General features: G+C 44.0%; 2 protein-coding genes across 6 annotated transcripts in view; one reads left to right on the plus strand and one right to left on the minus strand.

Annotated features, from left to right (window-relative positions):
• CYFIP2 (cytoplasmic FMR1 interacting protein 2) overlaps window positions 1–17,005 on the minus strand; it is a 132,968-nt gene that overhangs the window by 40,925 nt on the left and 75,038 nt on the right. The gene's annotated exons all lie outside the window — the stretch shown is intronic.
• FNDC9 (fibronectin type III domain containing 9) lies at window positions 12,846–16,948 on the plus strand. The gene is made up of 2 exons (XM_033180480.1): window positions 12,846–13,032; window positions 15,005–16,948. Exon 2 carries the CDS (start codon window positions 15,012–15,014, stop codon window positions 15,684–15,686), a length of 675 nt encoding a protein of 224 aa, XP_033036371.1. The 5' UTR covers window positions 12,846–13,032; window positions 15,005–15,011; the 3' UTR covers window positions 15,687–16,948.

Raw genomic sequence — 17,005 nt, forward strand, 5'->3', positions numbered from 1 at the left:
TGTGCTCACTGGGGCCCTATGAATGTTTGCAAAATGGTGGTCATAGAGAGAGGTATGGTCGGTGACTACAGGATGGCGCACAGTCACCAGATGGGGCAGCCACTCCCTAGCAGAAGAGGATAAAGCACTTCTAAGCAAATATCCCTTTTAAAGGGATTCCTGCCACCCATGATGTTCCACACCCAAAGCAGGAGTTTCACAAATGGAGCCATGGGGGAAAAGATAAACAGCCAATTTCCTTTCTTAAGAGACATTTCTAGTACTAGACATTGGCTGGAAGAACCATGTGAAAACTCAACAGCTGCTTCAACATTGTCATCTTTCCTCTACTGTTAGTTGTTTCCATCTATGACAGACGGGGTCCTGGGAACACACAGGCCTGGGAGTCAGGAGACCTCTGCTGAGTGCATGGGATAACTGTCTAGGGTTTTTGAGCCTTAGTTTCCACATCTATGAAGTGAGGGGTTGGATTAAGTCAGTGGTTTCCTAACTTTAAGAGCAGCAATCCGAAGGAAAGATACCACGGAAGCTCATATGTGAAGCAGGCAAAATGGAACTGCTCTGGCTTGGTGTTGGCTGGGGACCCAGAGCCCTGGCCACCACCATTGTCCTCTGGACCCCATGAGACACCATAACTGAACCTGAAGGATCTCTTTAAGATCCTTGTCTGAGAATATACAACCAAACTATAGGGCCCTAAATTGGTCTCACTTGTTTGGTGAGAATGTAAAGTTATCATTGACTCTAATGCTCTGTTCTGGAAATGCTGCTTACAGAGCACCTAATGCCAGGCTTTGTGAAGCCCTCCAGGTGCATTCTTGTTTAACCCACCCAACAAACCTATGTGATCTATATCATAATTAGTCCCATTTCACAGATGAAGGAACTGAGGCTCAGGTGAGAAGCAGCCTGCACTCACTTTAAGTGGGTATGGCTGATTCCAAAGCCCAAGCTCCATCTACCATGGTGTATTTTGGAAGTTGAATTCTTATATAAATGATACTCAGTTTTTTACATAAGGTTTTAATTCAAAACTTAGGTTTTTTTCTTTGTTTCTGTTTTTTGAGACAGAGTCTTGCTCTGTCACCCAGGCTAGAGTGCAGGGATGTGATCTCGGTTCACTACAATCTCTGCCTCTGGGGTTCAAGCAATTCTCCTGCTTCAGTCTCCCAAGTAGCTGGGATTACAGGTACCCTCCACCATGCACGGCTAATTTTTTTGTGTGTTTTTAGTAGAGGCACGGTTTCACCATGTTGGCCAGGCTGGTTTCAAACTCCTGACCTCAAGTGATTCGCCCACCTCAGCCTCCCAAAGTGCTAGGATTATAGGCGTGAGCCACTGCACCCAGCCCAAAACTTAGTTCTGAGTATAGTTCTCCCAACTGGAATTGCAAAAATCTTGTACATGGATCGTGCAATTTATGGGATGACCACATAAGATATTCTATTCACTGAAATTCTCTACTAGCTAGCTAGTTAGAAATTCTACATCAGTTAAATGGAAATTCTCATGATGCTTTTGGAGTACTGCAAGATTTTCAACTCCCTTTGGAGCCATCAAGAAAATATTTAATTGAGTTCAGTCTAAGTTTTGAGTTAAGTACGTATATATGAATTATTCTAAACTTGACAAAACAAGCATCACAAATATGCACTAATAATAAGGATACGTGAAGAACACAATTAGAGTTCCCACTAATAGCAAGGACTTGTGAAGAATTAGAACACCCATTCATTCACCAGGTTGAGTAATAGTTCACTTGGTGAGCTCATGTCTAGATATTGGGAGGCCTGGAATGTGAGAAAGAGCAAAGTTTTGTACATGACACTGAGGAGCTGTCAGAGCAAACTCTGCCTGAACCTAGGGGAGGGACTTTTTGTATTTAGCTTTGAAATGTATGGGCCAGAAATGCCTTACATAGGGAGAAAATCGAACTGACTTAAGAGTATGATGTTCACTGAAGTCGATGTTCAGCAAATCCTTGGAGTGTATGACTTGCTGAGTTGATTTAGTTAACTGCGTGGCCAGGCCATGTCACTTTCTAGGTATGAAGCAAATCGATTGTAGTGCCTCTGTCACAGGCCACCCTGTCAAACAGGGCTGGGACTAGGTTGAGGTGAGTGAGGCACACAGGATGCAAAATGCTAGGAGGCGTGTACTCTTCTAAGCGAGTACAGCTTAGTTTTTGCCTTGTTAGCAAAGCCCCACTCTGTATTCTCCTGTTTCCCTCTCTGGAGATAAGGAATACATAGCAATCACCAAACAAGCCATGGCTTACCTCTGTTGAGAGGAGGAGACTAACTGGAAAGGGGCACGAGAGGACTTCCTAGGGTGATGGAAAAGCTCTACATCCTGATTGGGCTGTTGACTACATAGATGTGTTTGTCAAAACTCACAGAACTGTACATACAATTATGGTCTGTGCCCATGTGCACCAAATGTTTGCGTCCCTTCCAAATTAGGATTTGGAATCTTAATCACAAACAAATTAGGATTCTTGTGTTGAAATCCTAACTGCAATTATGATAGTACTAGGAGGTGGGCCCTTGATAGGTGATCAGGCCATGAGGGTGGAGCCCTCATGAGTGGGATTAGTGCCCTCATCAGAAAAGGTAAGAGTGCTCACTGTCTCTCTCCTTTCTGCCATGGGAGGGTACAGTGAGGAGAGGGGCCATCCGCACAGCAGGAAGTGGGCCCTCACCAGACACTGGATCTGTTGGCACCTTGATCTTGGACTTCTCAACCTCTAGAACTGTGAGAAATAAATGTTTGTTATTCAAATCACTCAGCTTATGGTATTCTTGTCATAGCAGGCTGAACTGACAAAGACAGTTCATCTTACTGAATATGATTGTACCTCAATAAAGAAGTAAATTTAAAAATCTCACTGAGCTATGTCATAGCTTAATTCACCTTCCCAACATGATTTTCAAAGGTTAAAAAGCAGAAACATGCTTTAAATTTTTTCCTGAAGAGGGCTGTGGCTTAAGCCAGCACAGGCACCAGGTGACAAAGACCTGGCTGTGCTCACAGCCATGGGAATTTGGTGTTCATGGACGGCCCTAACAGCTTTCTCATTCCCCACCCACACCAGGGACTCTGGGCTTCTCCTGTAAACCCAGCAAAGCTCTCAGAACATTCTCTTTTGTCCCCTTTTCAAATATTTAATGAAAGGAATTTCTGAGTAGCAGGGAGCTTTCAAATAGATATCTCTGGAGGGGACATAAAGCAATCATCTACTTATATTTTCTGTCTGATTCTCTGACTTCTTTTCTAGCTTTGTCTGAGTCTAGAGGATGGGCTCTGGGGTGGGCACACCTGAGTTCAAATTCAAATGTACTAGTTAGATGCTCTTGGGCAAATTACCTAAACCCTCTAAGCCTCGATTTCCCCTAAGTAGAGATGATAATACCAAATCCAGTAGGATTGTTGGAGTTAAGTTTAAATGTGATCACATATATAAAGCAGTCAGCATGGGGCCTGGCACACTGGAAATGCTCACTGAAATAATGGCCATTAATATTATTTTGTTTGATGACTTGGTAAATAAAGATGAAAACGCAGCTTTCTGGTCAAATTTCACCCCAGCAGCTTTGGCGACAGCTACGTTTCTCTGATTTTAAAGAGGGCAGTTCATAGGTGGGGTGTAATTTTATACCACATAGTGTGTACCCCACAAAGTGATAGGATAGAGGTAAGAGCCAGGACTAGTTGATAGAATGCACCAAAAAACGCAGATTTGACTCAACATTAAGAACATCATAGAAAGGGGAGATGTTCACCAGCAGATTGTACCGGGTGGAGTCCCTCCTCATTGCAGGTATCTTATACCAAGGTTGTTATAAGGTTCCTGTAAATGGCTAGAAGTGGGGATAGATGTGCTTCCTCTAGAGGATCAAGCTGAAATGCATTCTTCCTGGACGTTCGCCCTTCTGAGTGGTCTCCTAAACCCTCATCCCCACCCAAGGAGCTTCTAGTACCAAGCTTCCCTGAACACTTCCTGGCAAGCACAAATAAACACACATTTACATATATGGAAACTGTTCAGCAGGAATTCCCAGATCTAGGCAGAGGCAGAGAATAGTATTGGAATTGTTTTACCACATAAAGATTTTTAAAATGCCCCCTACACACCCACTCGGTGCACTTTGGAGGCCTCTGGTTGACATTCCTATGTCAGACTTGGATTCTGGTCTAGACTGGGAGTTTAAGCTTTAGTTGATGGCCCAAGATGCATTTCATGTGAGAAGGACCAGCATGAAATGAGAATTCAAATCTCCTAAGATGAAAACAAATCCTCCTCCGAGCCCTCATTCCCCCAAATATACCACACGCATGCAAGAAGAAATGCACATGCATGCTGAAAAGTACACACACACACACCCCCGGAGGGCACCCATCTGACCTGCTGGCTCAATAGGAGGCTGGGCCCTATTGAGAAAATGTGGGAATAGGGGAGCCTGGGCATTTTCTGAGGGTTGGTAAAGAAAAACAAGAATGCAACATGACGTGAGCCATTGGAAACTTGGCATTGAACCAATCCTGCTAACTGATAGGTTCCAACCAATGGGCCTCATGGGAAACTAATTATGTATCCTACCTGGTTAGGATGGATCACTTAAAATCAAGCTTGTTTAAATCCACATTACACAAAATAGATAGCTTTATGAGATCTCAAGAAATAAACAACCCTGATTCAGGAATTAGAGCCATGTTATTACTGTGTGACGTAGACCTGCATTTTCTTGAAAAAAAGCAAAAAAGTATTTTTAAAGAGAGAAAAAAATATGGTGAGTGTAATCTGGCAGATCCTGGGCACTGTAATATTATCTGTAGATGGACTTTAAAATGTTGTGGTAAAATATACAAACATAAAGTTCACCATTTTAACCATTTTTAAATGTTATATGTAGACTTTTCATCTATCTGTTGAGATAGGCCTCTATCTTATCAGATGGTAAACATGGCCAGCCACTTCAAACGGTAAGGCCTATTTACTTGGCAAACTGAATTTGTAAGCAATTTGCATCTCTGCTCTCTGGAATCACAATTGCAGTTTTCAGAGGTCCCAAGAGGAATTAAAACTGTTCCTAATTTCCTATTTTTGTTACAATTTCTCTAATGGATACCATCAGCCTACAAACACAAACACAGCTCTCTAATTTAGGTGGAAGAGCTGCAGCTCAATTCTCTAAAATCACTGCAGGTAAATGAAGGCAAGGGCAGAAATAAAATAGCAGCATCGTCCTTCTCGGGAAGGTCACAGAGCAAGATGGCGCCAAGGACTGATGAATTCTCAGTTCCAGGATCAAATCCATTGTGAATGCTTGGGTAAAACTACTAATGTGTCATCACTCTTCTTTATAATCAGTACTCATGTGATGACACACAATTACATCATGCTTCTCCGTGAGTTTTTCACATACGAATTCCATCGTAGCCGCCCACATTGTTTTCTGTGGCTGCTCTAACAATTACCACAAACTTGGTGGCTTTGAACAATAGAAATGTATTCTCTCAGGCTTCTGGAAGCCAGAAATCCAAACTAGTATCACTACGCCAAAATCAAGTTGTCATCAGGGCCACACTCCCTCCAGAAGCTGCAGGGGACGATCTGTTTCCCACCTCTTCCAGCTACTGGAGGCTGGCGGCATTCCCTGGCTTGCGGCTGTACCATTCCAAACTTCCCATTTCTCTGCTGAGTCTTCGCATGGCCTTCTTCCCTTACATGTGTAAGCTCCCTCTGCTTCTCCCTTATGACACCTGTGATGCATTTAGGATCCAGCATAATCCAGGATCCTCTTCCCATCTCAAGGTCCTCCAGTTAATCACATCTCAAAGACCTCTTTCCAAAGAAAGTTACATTGACGGGTTCCAGGATTAGGACCTGATGTCTTTGGGAACCATTCTCAGCCTTCTAAACCAGATAAGGCAGTGCAAGTATTCCCATTTAGCAGAAGTGGAATCTGAATTCCAAGTGAAATGAAGTGACTTGTCTGGGTTGAGGTACAAGATGAAATTCTGCATAGGAAAGTCCATATGTACTGGTTGCCAAAATCACAAAAGCCTTCTGGACTGGTGGGTAACTTACCTTGTGGAAGTGGTACCATGCAGACAGAAGGGTGGGGTGGTGACAGGGAAGGGGGTGGTGCTATTAGTGGTGGTGTCACAGGGACCAAGATCCCCCTGGTCAGCCCAGGCGGGCAGTGTTGGCATCCAGGTCTGTACCCAGCTGAGCTGTGCCCAGCTTGCTGCAGCAAAGCACTGGGTTCTGGGTGCTAAGGATATAATTTAACGAGGAAGGCACTGTGAGAGTATGGCAAACTTGTCTCAGACAGGGGCTTGTGACAACCAGGCCAAACAGATCACACCAACAATTTCTAAGGGCCAAAAAATTACCAGGGAGTTATTGGAATAATTGAACGAATGCTTTATGTCACAATCTGTGTCACTTGGGAGGCAGTTTTAGGATAGACTCTATATAATTTATTTTATTTAGAGAATATACTCTTAAAGTTTTGATTCATATATTAATTCTGATTACTTGACCAGTTGTTAAAGTTTTGTTTTATTTAGCATCATCCCTAAGTGACAGAGCTCTTGGGCAGAAGAACCTGGGCTTCAGAGTAGGGCCTGCTCAGAAGAGGAAACACTTGCTGGTCATATTTCTCCAAATGAGTTGATGTCTTCCCTGATGCTACCACATCAGGTGGTTAGATGTTCTCCGTAAGAGCTTTTAGTTCTTCACCTGCTCCACCATTCTGGAGTGCATCATACTTTGAAGTCCTGGCCTACCTCTCAAGGGAAGCTAACCACAAAGCAAAGGGCTACTACGGACTGAAGAATCACAGGTTACAGGATGGTACAACCAGAGCAGCAGAGCATCAAAGAGGCCAGCCAGGATCTCCAGCTCTAGTGGCCAACAGACCCAGGCTTATACCATTGTTTGCCAGGACCTAGCTTCGTAAGAGCGGCCAAGCCGTCCCCTATGAGCTTCAGTCTCTCCCGTTGTACAATGGGGATAAGATGGCCAATCTCAAGGAGTTGTTATGTGGTTTGTAAAATGAGAACACACATGTAAAATGCACAGAAAATTCCCAAGTTTCTGAGTTGCATGAGTTTTACTGTCATCTTTGAACTTTTCTATATTATTTATGTACAATGAGCATACACATTAAAAAATAAAACCAATAAAAGTGATTTAACAGAGGAAAAAGCAAGGAAGTACTATGCAATGCAGGGTGTAAAGTTTGCTCATTATAGCCTCTGGATGAAGCTACGACCAACTCAGGAAATGGCTCTGATCCACTGACCTTTTCTTCTTAATAATGACAAATACTATTCCTAAGCCCAGAACTTTATAGACATGTGTTCATCTGTTATAAATAACACTACAAGGCAGACATTATAATAGTCTCATTTTTAAAGTGAGGAAGCTTCCCCCGAGAACTGGAACAAGACAAGGGTGCCCACTTTCACCACTTCTATTCCACATAATACTGGAAGTCCTAGCCAGAGCAATAAGACAAGAGAAAGAAACGGCATCCAAATGAGTAAAGTGGAAATCAAACTGTCACTGTTTGCTGATGACGTGATTGTATACCTAGAAGACCCTAAAGGCTCATGCTATACACCAACACCGACCAAGCTGAGAATCAAATCAAGAACTCAACCCCTTTCACAATAGCCGAAAAAAAATTAAAATAGTTAGGAATATACCTAACCAAGGAGGTGAAAGACCTCTACAAGGAAAATTATGAAATACTCTTGAAAGAAATCACAGATGACACAAACAAATGGAAACACATCCCATGTTCATGGATGGGTAGAATCAATATTGTGGAAATGACAATATGGCCAAAAGCAATCCACAAATTCATTGCAATTCCCACCACCAAAGTACCATCATCATTCTTCACAGAACTAGAAAAAACAATCCAAAAAGGAATATGAAACTGAAAAAGAGCCCACACAGCCAAAGCAAGGCTAAGCAAAAAGCAAATCTGGAGGCATCACATTACCTGACTTCAAACTATACTATCCAGCTATAGTCAGCAAACAGCATAGTACTGGCATAAAAATAGGCATATAGACCAATGGAACAGAAGTGAGAACCCAGAAATAAAGCCAAATACTTACAGTCAACTGATCTTTAACAAAGCAAAGAAAACCAAAGTGGGGAAAGGATACCCTTTTCAACAAATGGTGCTGGGATAATTGACAAGCCACATGTAGAAAAATGAAACTGGATCCTCATCTCTGACCTTATACAAAATTCAACTGAAGACAGATCAAAGACTTAAATCTAAGACCTGAAACCATAAAAATTTTAAAAGATAACATCTGAAAAACCCTTCTAGACATTGGCTTATGTAAAGACTTCATGACCAAGAGCCCAAAAGCAAATGCAACAAAAACAAAGACAAATAGACGGGACTTAAACTAAAAAGCTTCTGCAGAGCAAAAGAAATAGCAGAGTAAACAGACAACCCACACAGTGGGAGAAAATCTTTGCAAACTATACATCTGACAAAGGACTAATATCCAGAATCTACAAGAATTCAAACAAATCAGTAAGAACAAAACAAAACAAAACACTCCCATCAAAAAGTAAGCTAAGGACATGAATAGACAATTCTCAAAAGAAGATATACAAATGGCCAACAAACATATATATATATATATAAAAGCTCAACATCACTAATGATCAGGGAAATGCAAATCAAAAACCACAATGTATTATCACCTTACTCCTACAAGAATGATCATAATCAAAAATAAAAAAATAATACATATTGGTGTGGATGTGGTGATAAGGGAACACTTTTATGCTGCTGGGGAGAATGTAAACTAGTACAAATATAATGGAAAACAGTGTGGAAATTCCTTTAAGAACTAAAAGTAAGAACTACCATTGGATCCAGCAATCCCACTACTGGGTATCTACCCAGAGGAAAAGAAATCATACGAAAAGGATACTTGCACACACATGTTTAAAGCAGCACAATTTGCAATGGCAGAAATTTGGAACCAGCCCAATGCCCACTAATCAATGAGTACATAAAGAAAATGTGGCATGTATATGTCATGGAATACTACTCAGCCATAAAAAGGAATGAAATAATGGCATTTGCAGCAACCTGGACGGACTTGGAGACCATTATTCTAAGTCAAGTAACTCGGGAAAGGAAAACCAAACATCATTATGTTCTTATTTATGAGTGGGAGCTAAGCTATGAGGACAGAAAGGCATTAAGAATGATACAATGAACTTTGGAGACTCGGAAGGGTGGGAGGAGGGAGAGGGATAAAAGACTACACATGGGGAATAGTGTATACTGCTCATATGGGTGCACCAAAACCTTAGAAATCACTGCTAAATAATCTATGTAACCAAAAACCACCAGTTCCCCCCAAGTCTATTGAAATTAAAAAAAAACTGAAATAAGTAAATAAATAAAACATAAAGTGAGGGAATTTGGCCAGGCGTGGTGGCTAATGCCTATATTCCCAGTACTTTGGGAGGCCAAGGTGGGTGGATTGCTTGAGCCCAGGAGTTCAAGACCAGTCTGGGCAACACGGTGTGGGGAGGATGCTTTTTTTCTTTTCTTTTGTTTTTTTGAGACGAAGTCTTCCACTGTTGCCCAGGCTGGAGTGCAGTGGTGCGATCTCGGTTCGCTGCAGTGGGAGGGTGCATTTATGCTCTGTGGGGACTCACCACTAGCAATTGGGAAGAGACATGCTGCATGCATTGCTGCAGACTTAAGACAGGCCCCTGAGAAGACTGAATGCTATGGGAAAGCTGCAGAGCAACTGTCTGATCTCGTATATACTAAAAACACAAAAATTAGCCAGGTGAGGCAGGGCGCAGTGGCTCACGCCTGTAATCCCAGCACTTTGGGAGGTTGAGACAGGTAGATCACCTGAGGTCAGGAGTTCAAGACCAGACTGGCCAACGTGGCGAAACTCCATCTCTACTAAAATATAAAAATTAGCTGGGCGCAGTGGTGCACACCTGTAGTCTCAACTACTTGGGAGGCTGAGGCAGGAGAATCACTGGAACCCGGGAGGCAGAGGTTGCAGTGAGCCATGATTTTGCCACTGCATTCCAGCCTGGGCAACAGAGCGAGACTCCATCTCAAAATAATAATTAGCCAGGTGTGGCAGTGCACGCCTGTAGTCCTATCTACTTGGGGGGGCTGAGACAGGAGGATCACCCGAGCCTTGGGAGGTCAAGGCTGCAGTGAGCCAAGACTGTGCCACTGCACTCCAGCCTGGGAATTCCAGGGCGTGCTCTGTAAGCCACTCACTTTCCCCATGTGCCAATCCAGCTTTGGGACTGGGGCTTGCCCCATGTTATCCCTTCACTGCCACCTTCAGGAAAGGTGGAAGAACCTTGCTCCTAGCTGATTTCCTCTAGCAGTAATTTACTACTGGTGTCAACTAGCTGGGGCCCACCTGGCCTGACAGCAAAGAGGCTACAACTTGCACAGACTCTGGAGGAATTGTCCCGGATGATGGAGAAAGTGTGAGCATGGCTGGGGTGTAATGTCCTGGGGCAGGTGTCCCAGATACTTTATCTCCTTCGCAAAGGGCTACACTGGCTCCTCTGGGTGCTGCTGGCAAGTGGCGACAGCTCAGAGGAACGGGATGAACCCTGGCCTCCGAGTCTGGGGCCCCATCCCATTTCACTGGCAGCTCTGCCACTCATCAGCCAAGCGGCCTGTGGAATGCCATGTCTTCTCCCAGGACCGTGAAACAAGAGGGCTTTGAGGCCTCACATTCTCTGAGCATCTTAATTCCACGGAGGAAAATTTTTCGTTAAAAATGTCATCCAAGAACATTAAAAATAAATCTCATTTTCTGTGGAAAAAGGCTTGAGTCTCTACCTTGTTCCTCCTCAGACCCCTTAACTCTGGCATTTTTACTCCCCTCAAAATAACCTTTTCAAAGGGCACCTGCAAACAGTCGCGTGGCTTTTCTGTGAGAAGGATGCTTTTATGCTCTGTGGGGACTCACTATTAGCACTTGACCTGAGTGTGCTCACATGGGAAGAGACACATGTCTGCATTGCTGCAGACTTAAGACAGGCCCCTGGGAAGACTGACTGCCATGGGCAAGCTGCAGAGCAACTGTCTGATCAAGGATCACTGGCTGTCCCGAGACTCCACGCCTCCCAGAGACCTTTGGCCACGTGTAGGGTCACAACTCACCAAGGTGGGTTTTTTTTTTTTTTTTTCCCCAAGGGAAAAAGTCTTTCTGTGTTGCTCAGGCTGGTCTGGAATTCCTAAGCTCAAGTGATCCTCCCACCTCAGCCTCCCAAGTGGCTGGGACTACAGGTGCACACCACTGCCACTGTGCCTGGCTTTCTTCCTAACCTTTTATCATTAATGGGAATCAGAAAGAGACCTTCATGTGTTCACTTGGATACTCTGGTCACCAAGAAGAGAAAAGCTGACTTTTAAAAACATATAATTTGTATAAATTTATTGAGGTCTAAATATATGTGAGCTACTTTCCACCCTCTATTCCAGACACGCCCTGTGATCTCCTCAATAGAATGGCGGCAACACGTTCTTACAAGGTTGAAAGGAACAGGAAGGGATGGAACCTCAGAGCCAGACAGCCCTTTGTGAGAAAAGGGGAGGCAAGCAGTCTGGATTCTTGAAAGGAAAGGAACACTGGGGATGATCCAACCCAGGAGTAGCAAACAGTTTCTATTTCTGGTGTTAACTCCAACTGACTGATTGGGAAGCAGTTTCTTGGGACGCTTGTGTTCAGAGGAGCTCTGGGGCTGTTTCAGCACCCAGCTGGAAGGAGTGCTGCACTGGATTCCTAGGGTTGCTATCACAAATTACCATAAATGTGGCAGCTTAACATGACAGAAATTTATTCTCTCACAGTTCTGGAAACCAGAAGCCTAAAATCAAGGTTCTGGGAGAACCACGCCCTCTCCAAAGGCTCTAGGGGAGAATCTTTCCTTGCCTTCCCAGCTGCTGATGGCTCCCAGTGTTCCTTGGCTGATGGCAGCATCCCTCCACTCTCTGCCTCTGTCTTCCCTTGGCTTCTTCCCTTTGTGCCTCTCTGTGTGTACATCTCCCTCTCTGTTCTCTTACAAAGACATTAGTCATTGAATTTAGGGCTCATCCTTAAATCCAGGATGATTTCATCTTGAGATCCTTATCTAGTTACATCTACAAAGGCTCTATTTCTAAATCAGGTCACATTCTGAGGTTCTGGGTGGATATGCAATTTTTTTGTTGGCGGGGGGGAATTATTCAACCCAGTGAGAGTGCCATGATGGTTTAGCAAGCTTGACATGGGTTCAGGGCTGTGCAGGGATAGGGCTCATGTCTTCTGCCTTCTGATCTGCCATCCTGATGTAGCTCAAGCCCACAGCTTTACAGATGATGGCAGAACTGGGGTTCAGACAATACAAATAAAAGGGTCTTGACCAGTATCATATAACTACGTAATGCTACAAGAGTCAAGAATAGAGAAAAACGAAGATAAAGAGGTGGGGTAGGCAGTTGGGATGGGGAAGTGAAGGGGTGGGAGGGGATGAAGATGAATATTACTGTTTTGGTTGTGGAATAACTGAGAAGAGCATCTTTGCATTTAAAACCATTAGCCAAAGAGGATCTAGATGGGACGAGAAAATAACAACCAGCCAACTGGGGAGAAAATGTAGGAGTGTTAGAAGAATTAGTACCGCACTGGGGATCAGTTTGCAGGGGATCATCTGCCCTTTTTCAGCCAAAGGAATGAGAGCTCCTCTCACTGGGCAAAAGCCTTTCCAGGCTGGTCCCTGAAAGCATCGTGCGTACAGATGCCTGCTGGTTGCCATGGTGAATGATGCTGATCTGAAGAAATGAATAACATGAGCGTTAGGGGCAGCAGTGGGATTACTCAGTGTTGAGAGAAACAACACGGAAAGCCCAGAGTGGAGGAGGGAGAAGGCACCATTCTCTCAGCTTTAATCCACTCCACCTCGGAGGGCAGAGCTCTAACCAGACACGCTGCGAGCATCAGGTAAGAAATATAGATGGCTCTTCTTGGAAATGGAAATGACTTCTTTTCACACTCTGCTTGGAGAAGGGCTGGGCAACAGTAAATGAATAGTTAAAAATGGGGGCCAATTTAGAAATGGAAACAGAGGAAGAAAAATCAATTAAGGGAGATGGACCTGGTCCTAAAAGCTGAGGATGCTATTTGCGTCTTGACAGAAATCTCTTAAAAATGTCTGCTGAGGTAATTCCATCTGTACAGACAGCTAGTGGCAGATAGGAAGCCAAGAGAACATTTGTGCGTGACAAGAAACAGGATTCCTGATTACTCCTGACAGAAGGGTTTTACACAGGTGGCTGCCTATGTAGCATAAGTAATGAATTAGGCTCTTTTCATTGTGGTCGAAAGTGTATTTATAGGGGTGTGTGGGGTGGGGAAGATGAGTGTGTAGAGGACAACAAGCAAGGGAACATAAACGTTCAGTCTCCTTCATGATGACCTTCCCTGGAAGGGTCTGAGCACATCTGTCTCATCCCTTTCATTCTCCATTTATTGGGAAGAAATTTTCAGCCACATAGAAAGACACTATTCACCTTCCTGAGCATCTTAGCTCACTGTTACCCTTACAGAAGAAAAAAAGGATTGAGAAATTACTCAGTGCTGTGCACCTTTCTGCAGCTCCACTCCTGGAGGAAAATGGGCACAAACACAAGAGGATGGGGGAAAGCGGAGGAGAGAGAAAGGCAGGTCATAATAGCCATTGGTTTGGCTTAATATCCAATGCAGGTGAAAATCCAGTTGGCAGCTGTTTACTATGTCACTGCAACCCAAAATGAAATCTACTGGATTTCATGTGAGGGAGGAGGAACGGAGGACAAAGCAGGGTGAGACCTTACGTAGGCTGACTATGACTGTCTCTGTATTTCTGATCAGGGAAATCAGTAGAGGGAACTGCAAGAAAGAAACTAAAATACTTGAAGATGGCTCTCTCTTATCAAAGCGGGACCTGGCAATCTGAAGAGGGCTCATTTGATTTGTCTGGAAAAACATCAACTGGGTCTCAGTCCTGGCGCCTCATTTTGCAATAACGTCTGTAACTAAACCTGGTACCCTTGCATTAGGAAATGTAGTGGTTAGGCAGCATTGAGTCCTTTTTCTACATATTCGCGGTGTGACATCAGGTTGCTCATCCGTAAAATGGGAATCTAGCTCAGAGGATGTGATGAAGAATAAAGGAAATGAATTACTGTCTGTGAATCATCTAGCATGACCAGTGACATAGCAACCACTTACTCTGAGTGGTTATTACCATGATTAACATTCATAATACCAGCAGAATTAAATAGTGGTAGTTATGCTGATATTAGGGGATGATTATCTTCACCTATAAAATAAATTTCCTGGTAACGCTGGTTTTGAAAAAACAAAACAGGAGAAGTTTTGGGGTGAAATCAGCTGCTAAAGAGTGACGAAGCGAATTTCCACTCACCATGGGCAACAGAACCAGGAGGCTAAAGAAAGCAGTGGGCAGAATGTTCTAGATCACTGAGTTCACAGTACTTACAGCAGAAACAGAAGGTCAGGAAGGAAAATTGAGGTCAATCAATTGCCTGAGGGGAGGTCACAGACCTGAGAATAAAGGTGGAGCCTCTGAGGTTCTACTGATTTTTCCTACTTTTTCGTCTTTTTTCTTAAGGGGATGAGAACAATGTTATCATCTGAAGGATCTTGGCTAGGGTGGGATGTGGCTGGGATTACATGGGCGCATCTCTTTTTAGGCCTGAACTTTGGCATGGGACGGCCTTGGTTTTAACTTTCGTCCAGCCACTTTTTCGCTATGCCTAAATAACAGAACATCTAGGCCTCCATTTCTTTGTCTGTGAGATGAGGGCAATATGAGAGACCGTCTCAAATGTGCAATAAATGGTGGCTATGATTATGATAAATACATACTTAAATTGGGGGATGTCACTCTTCACTTTGATTCTGGTTCTAGAATCGGGATGAACATCGAGGTGGGGAACATTTCTTATACAGGAGCCATCATCTCCTGGTCGTCCTCGGAGCCCTGCCTGGAGGACTATTACCATATTATGTATAGGCCCAACTGGAACAGCATCTTCTCTGGCTATCTTCGCTACAGCTTCCACCACGAGGAGAAGGTGCCTCGAACGATCAGCTCCGTGGTGCTGGAACATCTCGCCCCTTCCACTCTCTACTTCCTGTGCATCAGCTGTAAGAAGGCTGCCTTCCCTTACAGGCACTACTGCACCATGTTCCACACCCTGGATAAGAGTCCGCTGGCTCCTGGAAGCTCCCTGGTAGACCCCCAAATCTCCCTTTGGGTGCTGATGGCCATTCTGCTGGCCTGCTTCACAGCTGTCTTGGCTTTCATCTGCCTCCAGTTCTGGTGTGTCCGTTGCCATGAGCCGCGATGGTCTTACAGGGCTGGCCACATGGAGGAGGCCAATGGGTTGGTGAGATGGCCAGAGGAGGCCCCAGATCTTGGTCAGAGGGAGGAAGACCTGCAGGGGCTCCCCCTGGTGGAAGTGCCACGCAAGAACTCCAGAGATGAAGCTGAACTGAATCCTGAAGCCAACCAGGATGCCCCTGATGCGGATGCCTTACAGAGGGGGGGTGGTGACCAAGCCGCCATACTGCCTCATTGTGGGGAATGAGAGTGGGGAGGAGACAGCCCGTATCATGTAGCCTAAAGCTTTCCACACAGTAGGTCTTTTGTACAAACGTGTCTATAGGCAACCCATTTATCTCCCATCAAATGTCATTGCTATTTTGGGTCACCTGGGTTGGATGAATGCCCCATGACAAAGCTTCTCAAGCTGGAAAATGTATCCCCCAGGGTATGTCCCCCAGGGTATGCCAAGGCACAAACAGGGCATCTCTGCAGCAGTGTCCACTCAGAGGACACAGTTAAGAATTGAAATCTTTGTTTTAACATTAAAACAAACATGGATATGTTATAAAGTAGAAAGCAAAAATTTGCATGACTTAAATAAAACAGCACTTGAAGGAAATGTCTGAGTTGCAAGTACGCTCTGGGAGGTACACTTTTGGGCAAAGGTGGATGTCTAGTTTCCTCTGCCCTTGAGGGGATTACTTGGAAAAATGTGAGAACCCTTGCTCTGGAGTGTTTTCCAACTTTTAGGCAATCACACACCACCTGTCTCTATTTTTTTAAATCATGGATTATCTTTACTATTATAATACTTTTCTCTCTTTAAATTGACTCCTTTTTTAGGTGTAAACTTATTTTCAAAGACAGCCTTATTTTACTCCATAAGTGAAAAGCCAGCACCCTCCTGCTACAAACAGAAGGGAAGAGACATAAGAATAAACATCATGAAAACAAGATAATATTAAATCTGACTTAGCTTCTATTGCCTGCCAGTGACTCTGAGCTTAATGCCTGCTTGCTTGTCTTTGATAAAAAGGGAGATCCAGTGTTGGAGAGGTAATGAAGACATATTAGCACCAATATTTATCTTTCTCCTTGATATAGCATAAGGTTTTAAAGAGAATCAAAAAGGAAAGTGCTGTTTTTACTTTATGAGTCAGTGTTAGTTAAATGCCATGTCTGTGAACCACCTCAAATGCTGTCAGTCAGCTTCCCTTGATTTGAGAAAATTGTCTTGACCAGACTAGGCGGGCTGCTCTGGAGAAGATGCCTGCACTCTCCAAGCATCATCCTAAGACCTTCCCAGTGCCCTCTTATATCTATAGAGCACAAAATCCCAGAATCACAGGACGACACTGCAGTGAATCAACTGAGAAACAGCAGGAGCTGAGAAGCCAAGACGAGAAGCCCCACATCCCTATTCCCTTGCCTACCTCATGCATTCCCTGCTCAGCACCCAGTCGTGGAGGTCTGCTTTTGCCCCCATTCCTGCTACTTGTGAACAAATAAAGATTCATATACTCACAGCTGTTTCTGCCTGGATCTCATTGCTGCCTTTTTCCTTTCTCTTTAAAGATAAGA

Source organism: Trachypithecus francoisi, unplaced genomic scaffold (genome assembly GCF_009764315.1).
Source record: "Trachypithecus francoisi isolate TF-2019V2 unplaced genomic scaffold, Tfra_2.0 Lachesis_group2, whole genome shotgun sequence".
In the NCBI taxonomy this organism is placed as follows: domain Eukaryota; kingdom Metazoa; phylum Chordata; class Mammalia; order Primates; family Cercopithecidae; genus Trachypithecus; species Trachypithecus francoisi.

Coding starts and splice junctions, on each gene's coding strand:
- FNDC9 (XM_033180480.1), top strand. CDS start 15,012: ATGAACATCGAGGTGGGGAACATTTCTTATACAGGAGCCATCATCTCC.